The sequence below is a fragment of the Oreochromis niloticus genome, linkage group LG19 (genome assembly GCF_001858045.2).
Source record: "Oreochromis niloticus isolate F11D_XX linkage group LG19, O_niloticus_UMD_NMBU, whole genome shotgun sequence".
Classification (NCBI taxonomy): Eukaryota; Metazoa; Chordata; class Actinopteri; order Cichliformes; family Cichlidae; genus Oreochromis; species Oreochromis niloticus.
Window position 1 is genome coordinate 26,370,781 of NC_031983.2, and position 20,631 is coordinate 26,391,411.

General features: G+C 38.3%; 1 protein-coding gene and 1 long non-coding RNA gene across 6 annotated transcripts in view; one reads left to right on the forward strand and one right to left on the reverse strand.

Moving 5' to 3' along the window:
- sntg2 (syntrophin, gamma 2) overlaps positions 1–20,631 on the forward strand; it is a 95,730-nt gene that overhangs the window by 48,677 nt on the left and 26,422 nt on the right. For both annotated transcript variants that reach the window (XR_003215250.1, XM_005477587.4), the window contains exons 10-13: positions 10,120–10,249; positions 11,997–12,035; positions 13,150–13,266; positions 20,337–20,408. Coding sequence is in view for 1 of the 2 variants with exons in the window: in XM_005477587.4 (XP_005477644.1) it covers positions 10,120–10,249; positions 11,997–12,035; positions 13,150–13,266; positions 20,337–20,408 (358 nt within the window). In the remaining variant the exon portion in view is untranslated. The remainder of the gene's footprint in view (positions 1–10,119; positions 10,250–11,996; positions 12,036–13,149; positions 13,267–20,336; positions 20,409–20,631) is intronic.
- The window catches only part of LOC112841736 (uncharacterized), a 55,658-nt gene continuing 43,357 nt past the window's right edge, over positions 8,331–20,631 (reverse strand). For all 4 annotated transcript variants that reach the window (XR_003215252.1, XR_003215251.1, XR_003215253.1 and 1 more), the window contains one exon: positions 8,331–9,333. This is a non-coding gene — a long non-coding RNA (uncharacterized LOC112841736). The remainder of the gene's footprint in view (positions 9,334–20,631) is intronic.

Here is a 20,631-nt window from a genome sequence, read left to right on the forward strand (position 1 = left end):
ATTTTCTTGTGGAATGTAATTTCACAACGGTTTTTTTCACAGGCTTTTTCAATCAGGATTTTCAGTCATTTCCAAACTGTAGTACAAAATAAACCTACGAGGCCTGTTGTTTGATATCGTTTCACATGTGACAGTCATAACCTATAGATCCCAAATGGCAGGCTTGTATAAACTGCTGAAATGCATTGATTTTTTTCCCTGTGTGTACCAACCATTTCTTTCAGTTAGATTCTCTTTGTGTTTCTGTGTGTTTTCTGTCATTTGAAGCACTGATTTATTTGGGTTTCTGTTTTTGGAGCCTTTTCCTCTCATATATGTAGAATATTTCTGCACTGGGGGAAAATTATCATTAGCATCTTCACAGTAATTAGGAAGTTGTATCGTGTTGAATTCTCAGGTAACTACCATAAATCCATTGTTAATGTGAGAGACTTTTTTGGGAGTGTCCCCTATTTGTTTAAAGTGATGGGTGCAATTTGCATTTGCATTTTCTGCTGCTTATCCCAGTCCCAGTCACGGGGACAGCAATCTAAGCAGAGATGCCAAACCTCCCCCTCTCCAAGCCACCTACTCCAGCTCTTCTTGTGGGACACCGAGATATTATTATGCCATCCAAGTGACACAATCTCTCCGGTGTGTCCTGCGCCTGCCCCGGGGCCTCCCCTCAGCAGGACATGTCTGAAGCACCTTACATACAGGCATCTGGAAAGCATTCTGGTCAGATGCCCAAACCATCTTAACTGGATCCTTTCAGCGTGCAGAAGTATCCACTCGTTTGAGCCCCTCCTCTGGCATAGATCTCAAAAATCTGTGTCTAAAGAAAAGCCCAGACAGTCTTCGGACCAAGATCCTTTTTTTCTCCGCTTGTATCCATGATATAATTTTTTTTGGTCACTACTCACAGCGTGTGGCTGTAGACGATGGAACATGGATGCACTGGTAAATCAGCAGCTTTGGTTTAATGCCGAATTCTCTTCTCAACATTCAGGCCAGTACAACATCTGCATCACTGCACCAATTCATCTGTCAGTCTCTCCCTCCCTCAGTCCCTCACTCATGAACAAGATACTTGAACTCGTCCACTTGGGGCAGAAACTTGGTCCCAGCCCAGGATGCCTTTACCACCTTTTACTGCCTGAAAATCATGACCATAGATTTGGAGGTGCTAATTTGCATTTCACTCAAATGCAAACCTCCCCAATGCAAACTGGAGGTCATCATCCATATAAGGTAATTAACTATCTTTAGCCACAGCAAAGTCTGAATGATATTTACATGCATCATATGCAGATATCCATATTATTTGCAGCCTGTAAGCTACAAATAATGTGAAACTGCGCATACAAAATTCTATTTCAAATCAATATAGCATCTTTATCAATTTATCAAGCAATATATCAATTAGTATATTAGTGTAACATAGTGTCAAATCACAAATAAAATATTCACAGCCCTTTTTGTGTTAGGTAAAAACAGCAAACTCTATAAGCTTGAACAAGACATAGTTGTCTATTTAAAGAATAAAATAACTGTCTATTAAAGTGATTATTAGAGGTATTGATAAGAAATGAGCACAAAGTAGCTGCTGTAGAAAATGCAGATATCCAAAGTTAGTCTGGTACCACGAGTTTAGGTGCTTGAGCTTGTGCTCTAAACAACTATTAGTTACCTTTTTCATAAACAGGAAGCTTAATAAAACCTCTAATTTCTTCCATTTAAATGGCTTTTCTTTCAAATTGGAAATTATTTACCTTAGTCCATTTTCCTTATCATTTCCTCCACTTGTGCTGAGCACTAGTCCCCACAGGGTGTGTCAAACTGCAGAATTCAGAAATTGCAGGTACTTAACGATAAATAAATGATGGGACTCTGCTCAGTTAATTAAAAATGTTTATTAAACTTGTTTATTGGACCCCACATTGGTTATTATGCAGTTTCAAGCTGTAGGCAGCAGTGAGTGATAAGAAAATCGTATGAAAGTGCTACACTGTGGTTTTTCCCTCCCTCATGTTCTCCCATGTTAAAGGAAGCGGTCAGTACATAGTTTAACAAAACTTCAGCTGGGCTGATTCTCACATACTTTAAAAAGAAAAAAAATCCTGCACTGGAAAACAAAAGCATGCTAAAGGAGTAACAGAAGCACTCGATATGGACAACTGTATATTGAAAAGTAGCACACACAGTTGGAAAGCTGGAATTAAGTGTTTATCATCTTTGCTTAAATTACTTATTAAACATTGATCTAAATAGTCTCTAATGTCCTGTCAAGTTACTAATCCAGTGGTTTCCATTTTTTTCCACATTTATATTTAAATGTGTAAACCTTATTTTATTACAGAAGTGAAATAATTTCGATGACTGACTACTGTGAGTCTAAACTGCAGTTCATAATTAGTTCTAACCAAAGAGATATCATCCATGACCTATGCAGTAACGCTTATCTAATCCATCCTTTTATATTATAAGTCAGTATGAAGCTCTAGAAAAGGTGCTGCTCCTCCTCATGTTAGAGACACACCAGCTCTGATGCATCTATCATGCCGAGTACCCACAAACCTGTGGGGGCATTGTTAGGATCTGGAGTTGCTGCTGTTGGTCAAGTCAGAGTTCAGCAACACTAAAAAATGAGGTCACCTCACTCCTGACTGAAGATCAGATTTTTCCATCAATGGAGTTTTTTGCTTGCTGATGGCATGGATTCATGGCAGATTTCATCATCGGGCTCCAACTGTGACATTCAGGGAAGTTTTTTTTGCACATGCCCACCACAGTCCAAACCGTAATCCCAGTGGCAGTCTTTAGGATGTGCTGCTGCAGTGGTTCAACTCTCCAATCATTATCAATACTTGAAAAATACTCGGCAAAAAAAAGAAAAAAAGAAATGCAACTTGGAAACTCAAACTGAAATAAATCTGACATTGGAGAGGCGAGTCAAGGAGGCCATTTATGTAAAAAGGAACAAGCCTCTCTAAGAGTACATCTTTCAATGCAGTGATTGCAGCCATTTCCCAGTTGTCTGTACTCATGGACATTGATTAATGGTCATGGCAGTTTGCATATCAACGATGATGAAAGTGATCTCAATGCTCATTGTTATGCAGCGGTGCTGGTTTGGATTGTTATGCATGTGTACTGTTTATAAGGCAGGGGAAACCTGCAGTCAGCTGAGACTGAAGAAGTCACTCAGATGAGTGAGGAAATGTTTCCCCCCACTGAAAACGCTGCATCCAGATGAGCAGAATCAACTTTCTGGGATTGCATAAGCTTGTTATAAACAATGCTACGGTGAATGCTCGCCTTTATCAAAGGTACAGGCGGTCCACCAACATAGTCTTGTGTATGAGGTTTTTTTTTGGCTGGGCACTGTATATTGAGATCAATGCATTACAGTATTAAAGGAGACAGACGTTTAAAAAAAAAAAATAAATCAATTCATCCATCTGCCCTGGTGGGAAGTCTCTGTGAATGACCAAGCTCTTTTTCCTAAGGTGAGTTTAAACACTCCAGAGAAAGTTCATTTGTGGTACACACCAGAAATGGAGAATTATTTTGTCAAAGACATAATATTATAATGAATTAATTTAAAGGAATGTGGACGCTCTCATATTTACACTGTAAATGTTGCATCTAAGATTTGGCGAATCAGTTTGATGCCGTGGCTTCAAAGTCTGTAAAAATCTTAAGGATGAAAGAAAATTTGACATTTCAAAGTAAAAAATATTATTTGTAACTCTAAGATATCCTTATTAAATATATTCTTTATTGAAGTATCGCTTGATCAGTCCAAAGTACAGAATCTGCGGCACAGTTCGCAGCAGGAGGCGATGCGTCTGGAGTTGCTCTTTACTCCTAAATTTTATATTTGGCTGAAGCAACAGCCCTGCAATACTAAATCTGTCAAATGCTTAGTCCAATCAGCAGTCCAATGATTGGTAAGTGGGACCAAAGAAATGTATTGAGGAGATCTGGAGCTTGGTCACATTGAATGTAATAACCTGATGCTGAATCTGAAATACCAGAGTCCAGTCAATAGGGAACCCTGCAGGCAGAGAGCGCATCAATATCAGAGTTTACACTGAAAAAATGTGGATAACATGAGTCTGTTAGAATGCACAAACATAGATCGGATCAGTGTGGATGCGAGGGCCACAGCCATGCTTATAATATCCACCTCACATCTGACCTATTCATTTACACACATTTACAACAATAAACATGCATATTGCTGTTTTTTTTTTTTATGTTAATCGTTTTTTCCTATCAGTTATTATCATGGCCATGGAATAAAACACATTTAACAGCAGACAGCTGACGGGGTTCGATTTGAATCAGTTTAGCTTTGTGCTTAGTTGCGTTTGCATTTTGTTTACACAGTTTGTTTTATTGGGGTTAGTATGCGAGGTCTCTCAGGTCATTTTGACTGGATAGTTTGTGCTCTCAGGTCATTTTGACTGGATAGTTTGTGCCTCGTTGCCAAACTCCAGTCGATGATAAATAATAAAAGACTGACCACCAGTCTGGATCTGGATCTTAAAGTCAGCCAGTTCTCACTGGCCAGGTGTATATATGGTGACCCATTGTATCATTTTTTAATGGTTACTTATTGTTTTTAATCCATCTAAGAGAACAGTGCCATCAGCTACGGATTGACTATTAAACATTCCTCGTATTCTTATATTAAAGGTTAACTGGCCAGGCTGCTATTGCGGCCGTCTTCATTCAGCTGACAGATGCACACTGTAGCCCAGGATTAACACTTGCATATGAAAATGCATCAATAGGTTATTCATGTCTTTGAATCAAAAATCTGATTCATGGTGAATTTCTAACTTGGCAAGTCGCTCTGATAGCCAGTTTTTGAGTTTTACTGACGTCAGAAATCAGAATAAACTTTGTCCAAAAGAAAACTGTCAAACATTAGTAAAAACCTTGCAATGAGATTAAGAATGCTTTGTCCGGATCTCAGCTCCCTCTTATTTCTCACTCTCTGAGCCCTGTACCACTCACAAATGTATTTTTTTTATTTAGATGTACGAGTTTCACTGTGCAGAATGAAGTGCAGGTCATCCAAACAAGGTTGGTCTGTGCTTAACTAAAAGTTGTGTAACTACGAGCATAATGTGTTGGAGCCAATCATTGTTCAAAGAACATCTTGTAACCAACAGCTACAGTACACGGTGTACAGAGAGAGGTGTTCTCCACTTGCTAACATCAGTTCTTGCAGAAGAGCAAGACTTCCAATCACCAAGCAGTTCTGTCCATTCGGTGTTTCTTTTTGATTTGGGGTTTTTTTGTTTGGCTTTTTTTGCCAGGTGTATGAGGAGTCAATAAAAACAGCGAAAAAGCTGCCAAGCTGACAACAATGAGGTGTGGTAATCACTGCTGTAAGCGAGAGAAATGTCAGGTGTCCAAGCCTGAAAAAACAAATATCCAAATTCCCAAATTAAAAGCTGAATTAATTCTTAGAAAATTAACATTTGATTAAATGAATAATAAGGTGCAGCACTCATTTTTCAGTTTGGCTCACACAGACCTGGATGGGGATAGCATATTTAATATTATCCTTATTATATTTTTACTTTGTCACATGCATATATCCTGTAATGTAAGAGTAGGTGCTGAGATGATTTCTATAAAGCTTTTCTATATCTCAAAGGCTGCTCTGTATTTTCATTCCCACTTGGAGCATGAAGATTTTCCATTAGTGTTGATGGAAAGGTGTTGACTCATGGTCTCATTTAATGTTGATGTGGACTCTGCACACTGCGGTGTATTTGTATCTGAAAGTTTAAACAATGCTCTACTGGTCCTTGTTAGTACATGCTGTATGCTTCCAGTTGGTATGCCAGATACTTTTTCAAAGTTTTACTCTCAAATGATGAATTTAATTCTACTCTTAACAAAATGTTTTAAAACAAAGCTACACGGAAAGCTAAAAGCAAAGAAGAAGAGCAGGCCTTGTTTCTTTCTTTTTGCATACATTTTTTCAGTAATACCGAGGTGTCAGAGATGTCCCTCATCCTGACTATGGCGTATTATCAGCGTTTTGTTTAAGCTATCAAAATGGATACATTTGAAAGTAAGGAGATCTTGCAGATGATCAGGGCTTTGTCAGCCACACTTGTGTTAACAGCTGGGCTTTTTAAAAAAATTCTAAAAGCAAGCAATTATTTACTCCAAGTGTTATGCATCAAAGTTTCAACCTTGGCCAGTGTGATGCAAGTGCATTTAATAGGTTTGCAAACAGTTCTTGAGAAGGTACTCGGAAACAACACAGAAATAAAGGCAGTAACAAATATGACATTGTTTTATGATATCATTTTGAACATTTGCCTTAATTATCTCTTAATTCCTTACATGATATTAGAAGTGTTTATTTTCCTCTGCCAAAATTAATCTGATGTGGAAACCTAACGAGGAGTCAGCTCAAACTAAATGGTCACAAAAACAACAGAATATAATGATAAAAACCAAATAAGAGATGCTAAGCAGTGTGCAAACTTGCTTTAGGAGCTCAGTAGAAGCTAAATACAGTTTAGTGACACAACACTGTGATGCAAAGATGTGTATTTTGTGTGTAGAGAATTGTTTAAGATCCTGATGACACAGCACCATTTGACAAGGTAAAAGTGCAGGTAATTACAGCTGCAGTTGCTTCCCTTACACTCACATATAAAAGAGTCAGTCAGATAGAAAGTTAATGCAAGATTATCTGGCACAGCCTCCTGGTGTTGTGCAGCAGACAACCATAAGAACAGCACGAGCTTGTGCAAACAGTGCACTCATGGGTGCTGGTGCTTGCTGCTCACTGCTACTTGCTAATCAATGCAGAAACAGGCAATCGTGTGTCTGTACTATGAAAGCAAGACCTCGTAGTGGAAGCGCAACTGCTGACTGTTTGTCATTAGATTTTTTTTTGGCTAAGCTTCTTCTTTGTAGTTTCCAAAGGGGAATGAAAGGTCACTCAGGTGAACTGAAGCTTAATGATCATTTCTGTGAGAGGGATTTCCAGCAACCACGCTGGGATGGCGTCTCTTTGCACATTGGAAATAAAAGATATTACTACTGAATACCTACCCAATGCAAAAATATCTGCAAGGTCCAGAAGTTCACAATAAAACGATGCACTAGACCACCGTCCTGCCCCATGCAGCACTGTAATGCTGACACCGAGTACATAACCTTGTCTTTATCATATCACCAACATTAGTAGACTAAACATATTGCAAAGCTACTATTAAACAAATGGATGGGCGCCAGATGTTCAGTGAAAGTAAATCCAGCAGAAAACACATGCACCAAATTAAAGTTTTCATATATTTTTAAACACCGTAGCTCAAGCTCAAGTCCAAAGAGATGTATATGTTCCCCAGTATACTTTCAACTCTGTTATATGCTCACCGTTTTGTGCAATTTACACTTTTGATACAGGGGCACACCAGCAGAAAGTAAGGTTGCTGTTAATTAGATCAAATTGCCATGGATTTCATGCATGCACGCTACTACCAAGAAAATGACTATGTAGTGAAATGATCGCTAAACATATTGACTGGTAGTTGTGGGAATTAAGCAGGGACAAAAATGGGGGTTTAATTTTGTGAAAATCCCAGCTTTAATTAAAGGAATATTATATTGCACTTTAATGATTCAAGCTGGGTGTTTGATCAGTGTCATGGATTCAAAGTTGCACTTACATCTATGCATTTCTTGGTGGGAAATCAAAAGCAAACAAGTTTCTCTCATTCATTATGCCAAGAACGAAATGCCCCAAAGCCTGCTCATTTCCCTGCTTCACTAATCAGTAGCCATGGCACATTTTCCCCCTCTGCCACTTGTACTATACTGAAACTAATGGCTTGATTCCCCTAAAAACAGTTTCTTCCTGTATATTGTTCGTGTGTTATCCTGCGTCTTGACTGGGTGATATGTCCATGCTTTGTCTCAGTGGATTTATTACTGCCTAGTCAGCAGGCAGGACACAATAATTTGTGCCGCTGGGAATGGCGCAGATGTATGAAAAAACGCACTCTCCCTAGATCCCATCTCTCAGCGAGGATTTTTTTGTTCTGCTCAGTGAAGGTGGAAGGGCTTTAGCAGCTCCTCCTGACAGCGCTGTTCTCCCTACATTGAGCCGCCAGCTGTCCGTTCCTTTGATTAATCTCTGCATTTTCAACTCCTCATTCATTGCCCTTTTTCTCTCGTATCTGCCCTTGTGCTGCATGGCCTCGGAAGTTTTACGTCATTTGAAAGAGATCTAATTGATATACTGTTTATTTATTTATTTTTAAGGTGAGCTCATCAGCTGCTCATTTATCCATGCAGTACTCACTGAAATGCAACTAGATGCATTTGGCAATGCTTGCTCGAAAAACAAAGACATTCTGATTATCCATTAGTGATGCTTCACAGTTACACAAACCACAACATAAGGCAAATTTGGGTCAGGCACTGGGACAGAAAGAATTTGCACCCTTGTTAAATCAAAAAAACGACATTCCAGTCCAGCCAAAATCACCCCTGGAGAGTCACTGGGTCAGTACACAGGCAGCGGAACATAAGATTTTAACAAGCCTATTGCAGATACAGTATAACAGTCATGCTCAGAGGATTTGTTAGGAATGCTGACTTTGTATAATCTAACCTCGAGTAGCTGCTCTGTCTGTGCGTGAGGATGGAGTGTTTGGTTTAGGAGCTGTCTAAGAAGATTTCCCTCTTCACACTGAGCGTTGGAAGCCTTTTATTGTTTCTGTGTTTATCAGCCTTCATCTCACGTACCTTAACAGCATCATACTGCTGCTGCTCAACACTTCTCAAAAATTCAGGTTTTTTTTTTCTTCTTCTTTCTAATGTTGTACATTCTCCACTCCAGTGCCTGAGATTGCTTAACCATCTCATATAACCGTTTTTCCTTGGCAACCATCTCTAAAGCTAAAAGTATCAGCAGCATGCGAATGCACGAAAATTAAGTGTCAAAGCTTTGCATTCTGCTGATGAGCATGAATCCCCTCAGATGACCTCATCAGAACCCCATCAACAGAGAAACTTAATTGTATTTGTAAAGTAATGCCCTTGACTGCAGGCCACTCCAAAGTAAGAAAAGAGGTTTTAAATACAGGCCCAAATAAAGGAAATGAAATGAAGGGACACGTGAAGCAAATTTGTACTGTTAATATTCTCATTTTACTCTGTAAATGGTTTGTGATTGGTAGCTTTCTCAACCTTAACTGCAGTGTGTTATATTTTCACATTTATTAGCTGGTTGGCGGTCATGCAGGATGCTCTCTTCATCCTCGGGAGTATATTTGGGTTGGGTAGCTGGTAATGCTCCTATATCTGTCCAGTAGAACAATTTCACAGCAGTGATTTTGACAGAAAAAAGTAAGAAAATATAAAGCACATGTTAGTAATGACATTAATGAAAGTTGTGTTCTGTTCAAACCTGAGCCCTAATTATTATTATTATTATTATTATTATTATTATTATTATTATTACCACCGTCAACACTCTTATCTCATAAGGGCTGCTGTGAATAAAGCACGTAAATATGAATCTACAGCTAGCAGCTGGTTAGCTTAACTTGGCTGATTTGGCACAAGCAATGGGAAAATGGCACAAAGTTACTGCTCCTAGCTAAGAAATAGCTGGGAACAAAATTTCTAACAAAATGAGAAAAAAGTATTTAAAAAAAAAAAGTCAGTTTTAGCAAAGTTCACGATGAGAACTGGTGAGAGTCCTACTCTGGACTGAGCCAGACTACTTCTTTGCGCCCATCTCCAGAAGGTTGTTTGGCCTCTGGGCAGCTTTCTCTCATTGGACCTCTCTCCTCTTCATATTGTAGTAGCAGCTTCTTTAAACATGTGCATAAAAAAGTTAGACGCTGCTTGCGTCACTCATTGGTTTTGAAGCTTTAACCTGAACATTGCAGTCATCAACATTTTATTAAAGTTGGGCGTTTTTACATAGGAGCCATCAGATGATAACGATGCTCTACTGCATGTAAAAATACTATTAAGGCTTACAGACTATGAATTCACATCTGGACGACTCAAGCTTCACTTGTTCAGTATCAGCATTGATCTTCTCGTCTCTGTCTAATTTTGACCTCTTTGCTCCACCAGGTTCAACTGTTTTGAAGTTTTTGCTTTGGATGGAGCCAGCACCAATATTCTTCAATTTTGCACTGCAGCAGAAAGCACAGACTGGCTCCAAGCGATATCCACAAATATCAATGACTTGACACAGGAGAATGTAAGTCCATTTCTAAACATTAGAGGCTTGGTTGGATCTTCCTGTGAGTGTGTATTAAAAATGAAGGTGAAAAGAGTGATTCGAATGCTCTCGTGTTTCCATAAAGTTTAAAATGAATGATTTACACATGCACATTAATAGTTTCACAACGGGAGGAAGGAAGGATTCACAAAACTTGACAAAATTCAGGTTGTGAATTATTTTCGACTTTTGATCTGCTCAGTAATAAAAGAATCATTGAAACTGTTTTGCCCACAGTTGTTCACCCCCCCCCCCCCCCCCATCACACATTAACGTGGTTTTAATAGACCCTTCCTGACAAGCACTCACTGACTCACAGTGGCACCTCTCCCCCTCTACTGACAAAAAAAAAAAAAAAAGGATGCTCTTCGATACCTAATTAATGACTGCTAAGTAGTCATTCGGCGCGTGCTCTGTTCTCCCTCTCTCATTTCCTCCTATTTCACTTTGATTATCACGCTGATGATGCGAATAGTTTTTTGGTGAGGATGAAGACGTACTGTAAGCCCGTGCTCATCGATGGCACAGCTGCCTTTTTTAAAAAGTGTGATTAATTCATGCCTGCATTCACCTAATTACGGACGTGCAGTGTGATTGCTAAATGGCCAATCAGGATGTAATTGTGTTGCCGCTTTGGGAGAGAGCGGAACTTTTGTTTTAATGACCTACAACCTTTAAATAGACTCTTTAACACACTTGGGGTCCGTCGCAGAGTATAGCATGGTGGAATACTATGTGAAGCTCTTTGATGTTCTTTTCGAGGGAATAGAGAAAACAAATATAAAGATTTGAGCAGCAGCTCGCTGGTATCTAATAATATGAAGATTTCAGGTGACGGTGAACTTTTCGAATGTAGCTCAGGTGGAACAAGCAAGTCACGAGCCCCATGCTGATTGTGATATGCTGACACACCAGGTGTGCTTTCAGTGTGAAAATGCTTTGCTCTGGTTTGCAACATTTTTCCTGCTGAGTGATAACCTCTGTGGCACATTTGGAAAATGCTTCTCTTTTTCTGGACCTATATTTTCTCAAGGTGGTCTTTAATTGACATGCACTGTCATCCAATGACTTTAAAATGGGTCTGCTATTTTGCGGATTGGTGGGGAGCCAACATGTAACTCCAGAGAGGCGTTTTTTCCTTTTCCTTTATTTCACTGATTTCATTTATTGTGACTATGAATTTATTAGATTCATTTGCAGGGAAGCATATTTCCCAGGCAGTGCTGCTAACTTTAGATGTTTTTTTATTACCTCATTAATACGTTATACATTTATATTTGCTACTTAATTTGTGTTTGTTTGTTTTTTGCTTTCCTGACCAGTTTGTGTGGTTTGGTAGTGTTCACTGTCCCGCTAGACAAGGCCACTGCCTTCATGTAGTTCCATGGGGCTACATGGGCTACATAACAGTGTTTACGATGGCTGTATGTGTCACAATAGCATTTATATTAAAAGACTAAATGATTCACTTATCCTGTGGTTTTAATAAACAAGCTGATTTGTTTATTTATAATAAGTTCTGTAGCATTCAAGTGGTTACACCTGAGCTTCTCTTGACACCCAGAATGTAAATAGACATGTAAAAACTGGTTAGCTTGTAAAAATGCACAAAAGGTTTAAAACTCTTTGATTCACAGCTATTAAGGGTTCAGAATGTCATTATGTAATCTGAAATCTAAATATGTTTTCTAACTTATATCTGTTTAATTTCTGTTTCTTTTAATAGATAAAGATCATCAACAAGTACTGCTCTTCAGATGATCAAGTATGTCATTATTTGCCTAACTTGACACAAAAACACATCATTTTTGCATCTTTTTGAGAACAGGTGCTTAATTGCCAAAAAGACCAACAGGCCAATTAAACTCCTTCTGACAGCACACCTTCAGAGCACGAGAGAGGCGAAAATCAAACTGAAAATGGCGTCCACCCTGTGAATGTGTATCCTGGCTCTATGAGCAGAAACCTGACATGTGTGAAACAGCCTGTTGAAGTTAACTCAGATATTTTCCTCCGACCATATTCTGAGTGTGAATATCTATTTTAGTCTCTAAAGCCGAGGTCTCGATGATGCTGCAGACCAGTGTTTTAGAAACTGCAGTTCTAGCCGTTACATTCATCTCACTTACCACTTGTCCCAAGCTCCTTTTGACCTGCCTTAACAGCGTTTCTAGTCATTGTCGTGGCCTTTTTTTAAATTGTTGTCAAGGTTTCAATTTAGTTACTACTGGTGAGCACATTCCTAGGAGTATACCAATGTATCCCATGTTGGCAGTAACTTTATACACATGTCTATCACAAGTTTTTTGTGAGAAATGTTATAAATGTGTATAAAATGGGATCATCTGCATACAACTGCAACTCTGTGCAAAATCATCGGGGCAATATGAAAATTAAACTCGATTTGTCAGGTGAAAAAAAAAAAAAAAAAAAAAAATAGAACTTGGTCACTCTAAACTTTACTGCAGGATTCTTTAGATAGAACGTAGTTTCAGGAAACAGTCAAGGCCCAAACTTAGAAATCAGTGGACACTGTTAACCGCAGGATACGGGAGTGTAGCTGATAAGCAGTGCTTGGGATTTTCTCTGCTTTCCTCTGCTTAGATGAGAACAGGGCAACTTCCCAAGTCAATCTGGAGTAGATAAAAGGAAATTGTTGCAGTGCAGCTGAGACTGCAGAACTGAAAAGTATCGTTTTAAATGGATGCTTTCTGAGCTGTGTCATTGGGTGCCCCCCCTTCACTTTGTCAGTGCACTTTTGACTATTCTTTTCCATTTTCTTAGTAAGAACATATTTTTCATTGTGTGTCTTTTTGTGTATTATCCATTTATTTATTTCAAATCAAATAATGAACATGTATCCTTCTGAATCTCTGCAGATTGTTCACATGGGCTGGGCATGTGAATGCCCCGAGGGTAGCGCTCCTGGTCGATCTTCAACATTTAAGTTCCTGGCACTGCGAGGACCATATTTTTATATCTTCAAAAGTCCGCCGGTAATTTGTTTTTTCAATTTTCCTATTCAATATGGAGAGGAAATTGGTACATTACTGTGGTGGGTCAGAAAGCTCACTAGAGTTGGGCAGGTTTATAAATCATTTCTTCTGAAGTGAATCAATTAAATACATTTCTACAGCTGGCTTTTAGAAAGGAGGGGTTGTGGTATGGTGCCTATGTTTGGTGTGGTACTGGATACATGTAATTAGTAAAGGCAACAAAATTTCCAGATAAAAAATAAAAACTCTGGGTCCTCATGTTCTCAGTGGATGAAAAGCCTGTTTGTGTGGAAGTTTTGAAACATAAGAAAACAATTTGCCCTCATTTTGTGATTAATATTGTTGTGAGACCTCTGTGTCATCGTGTAATGTTGATACTTACAGAATGTTTTTCTACGATAAACTCTGGACACATGTAATATGAGAATAACAGAAATGACCGTTGGCCATTATATTGTTTATAGTGTAATTCCTCTAGTAGTTTATATCAGAGGTACAGAATGGAGCATGTGGCCTTTTATTCTGTCCTTCTCTGTTCCAAAGTTCTGTTCACTCGTTGGTATAAAAACCACTGGACACTAAAGTGTCTTTTTTCCTCCTCCTTATATAATTTAGAAAGTGTTTCTGGTTAATCACAGTTATTCAGTGGTTTTTACTCCCGAGGTAGTGTGTGCACATTAATGGTGATTTAGGTTTTCTTGGCCTTCCTGCTGGACTGTGTCTTTGTTACCCTTTACACAACTGTACACAGGAGAAGCTAATGTTCTCTTTGATGGTTCGTTAATGTAGCAAACTTTGGTGTGTGTGTATTTGCTCTGTTTAAATTCAGGTTGTCAGAGACTTTTGATCTCTTCTTAGCTGCAGTTTGAGAACAGAATCCAGGCATTTCCTGACCATTTTATGAGGGTGTACGAAATAATAATGATAATGATGACTACTGACGACAGTGGCTGTAGGTGAACGAATACAGTGCAGCATTTCTTCTTAAATATTTTCATTTCAAATTGCTCATTATTTTGAAAGAGAAAATACTGTAAGAGGGGGAAAGCATTTTGTAAAAAGCTTGTTTTAAGTCAGAACATTATTATTGCTTGAACAAGTTGCAGCAAATGTAAGTTTTTCCAGGCTTGACGTTTGCCAGGCAGGCACCTGTAAGTGCAAACGTCCCGAGAGAAACTCCAGACATTGCAAGCCTTAGGTCTGCTAACATCTACTTATTACAAATACTGGATAACATTTCAAACCCAGCAGACCAAAATAATATGAAGGCTCTTAAAAGAGGGTGACCCCATCACCAAGATCCGCACAAGCAGATCGTATCTAATCTTGTGAAGCCATCTTACATTTCCTGAGAAAACAGCAAGTGTGTTACCCAAAACTGCCCAAAAAGGATCTCATGCATGTTGAGTGCTGCTCTTTTATGCTTGCTGAGGACCATTCCACATGTAAAATGCAGTGGTGAGTGAGAAAACGGTTATGATAAAAGCAGGTGGAATTGAGCAGCTTCAAGCTGAATAGCAAAGCAAATATAGAAAAATAATTATATTCAAGAGCAGATAAAACTGTAGATTGCTCAAAAATCTTACATCTTGTAAAAGAAAAGTGTGTTTTCAAAATCCAGTTTTGGACCGTTTTTCCTTGGTGGTTGTTCCACATTAATATTTAAAAATGAGTATAGCATTCAGCTGGGCTTCTAATAACATGTATTAACAGTTTAAATGTTACAGTCATGAAGAAATTTGGATATGGATAGTGGGCTGAAGATTCTTTGGTGACTTTATTAATAGAATGCACCAGGTTTTATTTTAGAGCAAAATTTGAATTAGAGATGTGTGAAATGCATCAAAAGCAGGCTGTAGATTTGCAAAGAAGATATTAAGGAAAGAGGCAGTCCCATATAAAAGTAGCGCCATCTGTGTTAACTTTAGTTTTTGGTGCCAGAGATAAACCTTATGGTGAATAAAAGAGGTCCGAGACTGGATCCCTGCTGAACACCTGTGCAAACTACAAGGACATCTGGGTTGAAGTCTTTGGACACAGAGTACAAATCAAACATGGCCTGTTAATCTGCACTGACTGAGCAAAGCTTTTCTAGTAGAGTGTCACGGTACTGAATTAAATGCTTTTGAGAAATCCACAGAATAAAACAAGAAACCTTTAAGATGGTTAGGAGTCTTTATATGCATTTATCTACTGCAACCGATAACTTAAAAATGAGCTATAAGAAGAGCAGTTAGCCCAGCACAGAGGCAAAACAGGGAGAGATTCAGTTTAAACTGACAACTTTACGACATATCTTATCTCATCTTACCAATACAGAAAAAAATAAAATAAAATTAGAACATATAGAATTAAAGATTGTATTTATGGGTTTAAAATCTCTCCGAATGAAATTAAATGCTAATTGAAAGAATGGAAATCAGATTTAGCTTTTCTAATAAGTACAAGACAGTTTTTTTTCTTATTAGCTGAAACTTTGCAGATAGAAGATTGTTAGATATTCAAAATCACCAGTCTGTTCTGCAATGGGAGCATTGTGGAGGAGAACCAAGGATTATACACAGATATATTCTGAAAATTTTATGGCGGCATGATTAAGTACATCTTAAAATTTGTGACGTGATTAAAGGTAGGTCATGATTGGAAACGTTTTCAATTTAATTGAGGTCAGAGTACCGCTGTTCCTTTAAAAAAAATCTTTTCATTAAAATATTTAAAATTCAGTTTATTTATTAAGTGTAGATGGTTGTTAGTCTGAAGGTCAAACATTTTTCTGTCACATGTAGTTGGGCACTGGTAGCTGATGTATCCAGAAAAAACTGCACTACTGGGTTATTTAAGTGGGTTATTTGTTCAAAAAGATCTGTCATGGTTGATCTAAAAGGAATGCATTTATCTGGACATGTAAGGCTACAAATCAATTATTATATAATAATCTCTTGTAATGTTCTTGTAATGTAGCAGAGCTTTTAGAGAGCAAATCTAAATTCAAGTCACACTCAATAACTTCCTCAGAACTAACATGTAATGGCAATACTTCGGCAGTCTCTGACAGGGCTGAACTGCTTGCAGCAGGAAGATGATGAACTCCAGTAACAGTAAAATGTGCACTACCTCCAGGGGAGTCAATAACAATATATTCAGTAGTCTGGTAGCGAAGCAACAGTAACAAGGCAAGCCTCTGTGTAGAGCCTTTGACACAGTCATACTGCACCTCGTTGTTTTCCTGTCAATGCCAAAGACATGTAGTAATCCAAATTTATGTCCGCATGATTGACCTGGTTAGGCAAGTTTCAGTAAGGACAAAAATTCACTTATGTCAACAAAATCCAATTTTTCTAAGGGGCTTCTAATGTTTAGATGTAATATAGCTCACTGAACTCTTGTACTGAGATGTCATTTCAGTGGAGATATGTTCTCTCTCTCGGGAGGCTGTGTATTGATCATTGAAAGATTATTTAATTTAACTATAGATGAGGTGGGTCAGAAGCTAGAGTGGGTCAGGTAGATTCCTCCATTCTGCATGTCAAAGTATCCTTGAGCACGATCCTGGATCTATCACAGTCGTGACTGGGTGAATGAGGCTTGTAGTAAAAAGTACTGTTAAACTAGGAAAAGTGCTAAACAAGTACCAGTCCACTGATCTGGATTAATAACTACCTAATAGCATTTCACTTCTGTAATTCTGCAGGAACACTCATATCAGTTGCCTTTCTTCTGGTATGCAGCCTTCTTCAGTGGCCAGCTGTATGGACAGTAGGAGTCCTGCAAGCTTCCTCCCCCCCCCCCCGGTACTCAGCTGTATGAGACACTTTTCATATTTACAGCTAAATCAACAAGTAGGTCTGAGAGACCATTACCTGACCATGAGATGCACGCTAAAGAATGCATTTAAGGTTATTTGGTGACTCTAAATTGGTTACATATGTGAGCTTGATAGAGTGAAATGTATAGAATAAAAGGGTTATATGAATGTATGCTTAAAGTTCTCTGAGGAGCATCATCCAAGCATCGTATATATGTGGTTATTATGTAGCACAACAGCCGGTATTGCTGCGTCTCTGTACTCATTAGCACACTGACAGCATTTCCATGTACTGAATATCTTTAAGAGCTCTGCTAACCTTGCCCTTGCTACTTGACATCCCGCTGTCCATTTGCATATGTGCAGGAAATTAAGCATTTCATCATCTATGCAGATGCTTTCTGCAACTCACGTAGGCACACTGATGCATTCCTTTTGACTTCCATCCTCTTCAGTCTGCTCGAGTCTCCAGACTGGCTCTGTCTCGGTGTCAGTTTACACGGCTGTCTGAACAGTGCATTTTTACAATTCCCTCTGCACACTGATGCTTTGTGTTAAGATTAGTGATGGTCACCCCAGCTGTTTGTTGAAATGGCAGGAACAAGAGCCTGGCCTTGTTTAAACTACACTTGCTGATACCATCAAACAGGCCTTTTGTTGCAACCTGTGCATCATTGTGCTTGAGGCATCACTACAGGAAAAAGAATCATAACCATCAGAGATTTTTAGTAACACTGGGTGAGAGGCCTCTGGTGTCAATCTTCTGTACAAAATCAAAAAGTTTTGTTGGATTTAAAGAAATGTTTAAAATGTGCAATCATGTATATACTCATTTGTAAATACTCGGCTAAATAACCCTAACCAATAAGTTGTGTGTATGTGGCTATACTTAACCATATACATAACCCACAACATTAAAACTTAATCTGGCACAACCAAAAAGATTTAGGATGGTAGGACATGGACAAAGGACCTATGGGGGTGTCCTGTGACATTCTAGGATTATTGGTTTGTGGGTTCTGCAGTTGGGTCGTACTCTTAGCGTGGGGGATTTTGCTTGCTCTTTAGAAAAGTTTGATGCCCGTTAAAAGTAGCATCTGCATTAATAGGAGAACCTAAAGTTTGCCAGGAGAACATAATGTAATGAGATGGCCGATAATATTTTCGCCAGTACATATATATAATTTTTAAACTGTTCTTTAAAGTGCTGCAGGAAAGTCTTTTACAAAGAATATGCCTTTTCATAGTTTTTAAATAAAGAGAAAAAGCTACAGGCTGGGAGTAGGCGAGAACTGCAGTACACCACACACAACACAGATCAGTTACAAAAATGAAAAGGGTTTTTTTTTTGGTCAAGATATAGGCCAGTCATAGGACCAACAAATCATGTTTACAGGATGAGAGCAAAAGAAGTGAGCAGCTGTACTTTTAATGAACAACATTAATGGATGTATTGTGAAGTCACTGAAGTTATGGTTCCTTGAGCTAAAGACATTATGCAGCTGGTGGGTTGTGAAATGCCAGACGTGTCCTCTGGCTTGTGTTGAAAAATGGTAGTAGCCAATATCCCTGAGGCCGTGAGGCCTTGAATATTCAGCAGTATGTTTTTATTAGTATCAATTATCATGTGTCAAAAAGAAGTCAACAGTAACAGCTCAGTACAGTAAGAGAAAACTTACTTTAGTACTTTAACAATGTTAGCTGTTGGAAACCAACAACAACAACAAAAAAGAAACACAGCATTGCCTTATTTTTATTATTTTAAATCCAAAATTTTCCACATATGGGATAAAACAAGGCCGTTTCTTTTATAGTCAGTAAATCTCATGAATATACCCAAACCAACAGTGTGTGATTTTGCACCACGACTGTCATTTCACCACCACGTCCATGACATGACGCCTGGCGCGAACATTAAGGAGTCTTTAGGGATGTTTACGGCTGTCGCTACGTGTTATTCAGTCAGTTAGATTTTTAATGCAAAGCTGATTTTGTATGAGATGTTTTGTTGTTTTGTTATTTATAGAACCAGTACAACACAACCTATCGTAAAGAAGACAAAGAGGCACTAGACATTGTTCATTGTGATTAAATAAGTGGAAATATACTGAGGAATGATTTTAGAACCGCTTCACAACTAATTATGTTTACATGGGACATTATGGATCTTTCTTTGATCTTATTAGATGCTATCACACTGGAAAATACCTAAACAAAATCAATCAACAAATCAAGGATTTTCTTTATGCACAAGCAAACAGAATGTTGCAGAAGATACAGCATTTTCATGAATTCGGTAGTTTAGTTTATTAAGATCCCCGTTAGCTCCTGCAATAGCAGTACCTACTCTTCCTGGGGTGTGACAAACTTTAAGAAAAATATTTTTCATACAAAAAAAAAACATGTTCTACATTAAAGGAAAAAGGCTAAAAAAACAAGAGAACAACACAATTAAAACCAATAACTCTACATTAAACATCTATAGGATTCACAATAGCTCATTTTTGCTTTTTAAATTATTAACTCAGGTAATTCTAACGCTAATGTTGAAATAGCATAAAGAAAAAATAGATGTATTTTTGCTTACCAAAGAGAATTACAAACATCAACTACACACTACAGATATTTATTATTAGCATACGTGTAACCAGTGGTGCCACTCTAACATTTTCAGATAACTGATCATCAGGCTAATAGTGTCCACTTTGCAAAAAAAAAAAAAAAAAAAAAAATCAAATGATGTTTATGATTAAAGTCATAAACACTTTGTGTGCATAACATTGTATCTCAGTTTAAGCACACCCCAAATAAAGCTCCCAGCCTTGCGTTGGACAGTGAGCCTGTATGTCTACTAAATTCAGCCGTCACTTTCATTTTTCTTTCTGCGGCCATAAAAAAATATTCTCAGTTGGATTTTTTACAAATCCCAGTTTAAATCAGAGGGATTATTTAAAGTTGTTATTTGTGAAACAAAACCTGGAAGTCCTAGTTTTTAAAGGCACTGGTTTATTTTGCTGTAGTCTTTGGAATCAACGTGTTACTTTCATGATGTAAATGTTCTCCCCGTGCACAGTGCAGCAGGATCAATCCATTTTGCTCCCCGACACTGGCAGTCATCCAGGGCTTCACAGAGAGCAACAAAGTGACCTGCCTAACTTTCATTTGCATTTATTATGTGGATGAGGAAGTGCTGCTAACAAGTGCAAAAAAGCTTGTTTGTATACGCTTCCTCTTCATCTCATCCTCCTTGATGTTTATTTCTCAGATCAGTGCTGCTGACTGGGGACAAGCTGAAACAACATATAACCTCTATGAGGTTCTTTTCAAGGTTCACAAGGTAAGTTATGAGAAGGATGCTGTGATGTGCATCAGGGCTGTTCAAATTTTGATCACCTCTGTTTGCTCTCTCTAGAGATGTCTGTTTTCCTCTTTGAGTGTGTAGTATAGTGATTCAGGGAGCTGTCTAACCAAGGCATGTACACAGAAGGTTTATCTGTTTAACCTGCGAATATAGAGAAATACTAGTGATTTCTTCTACTGACATCAGCTGTAGAAAGTGA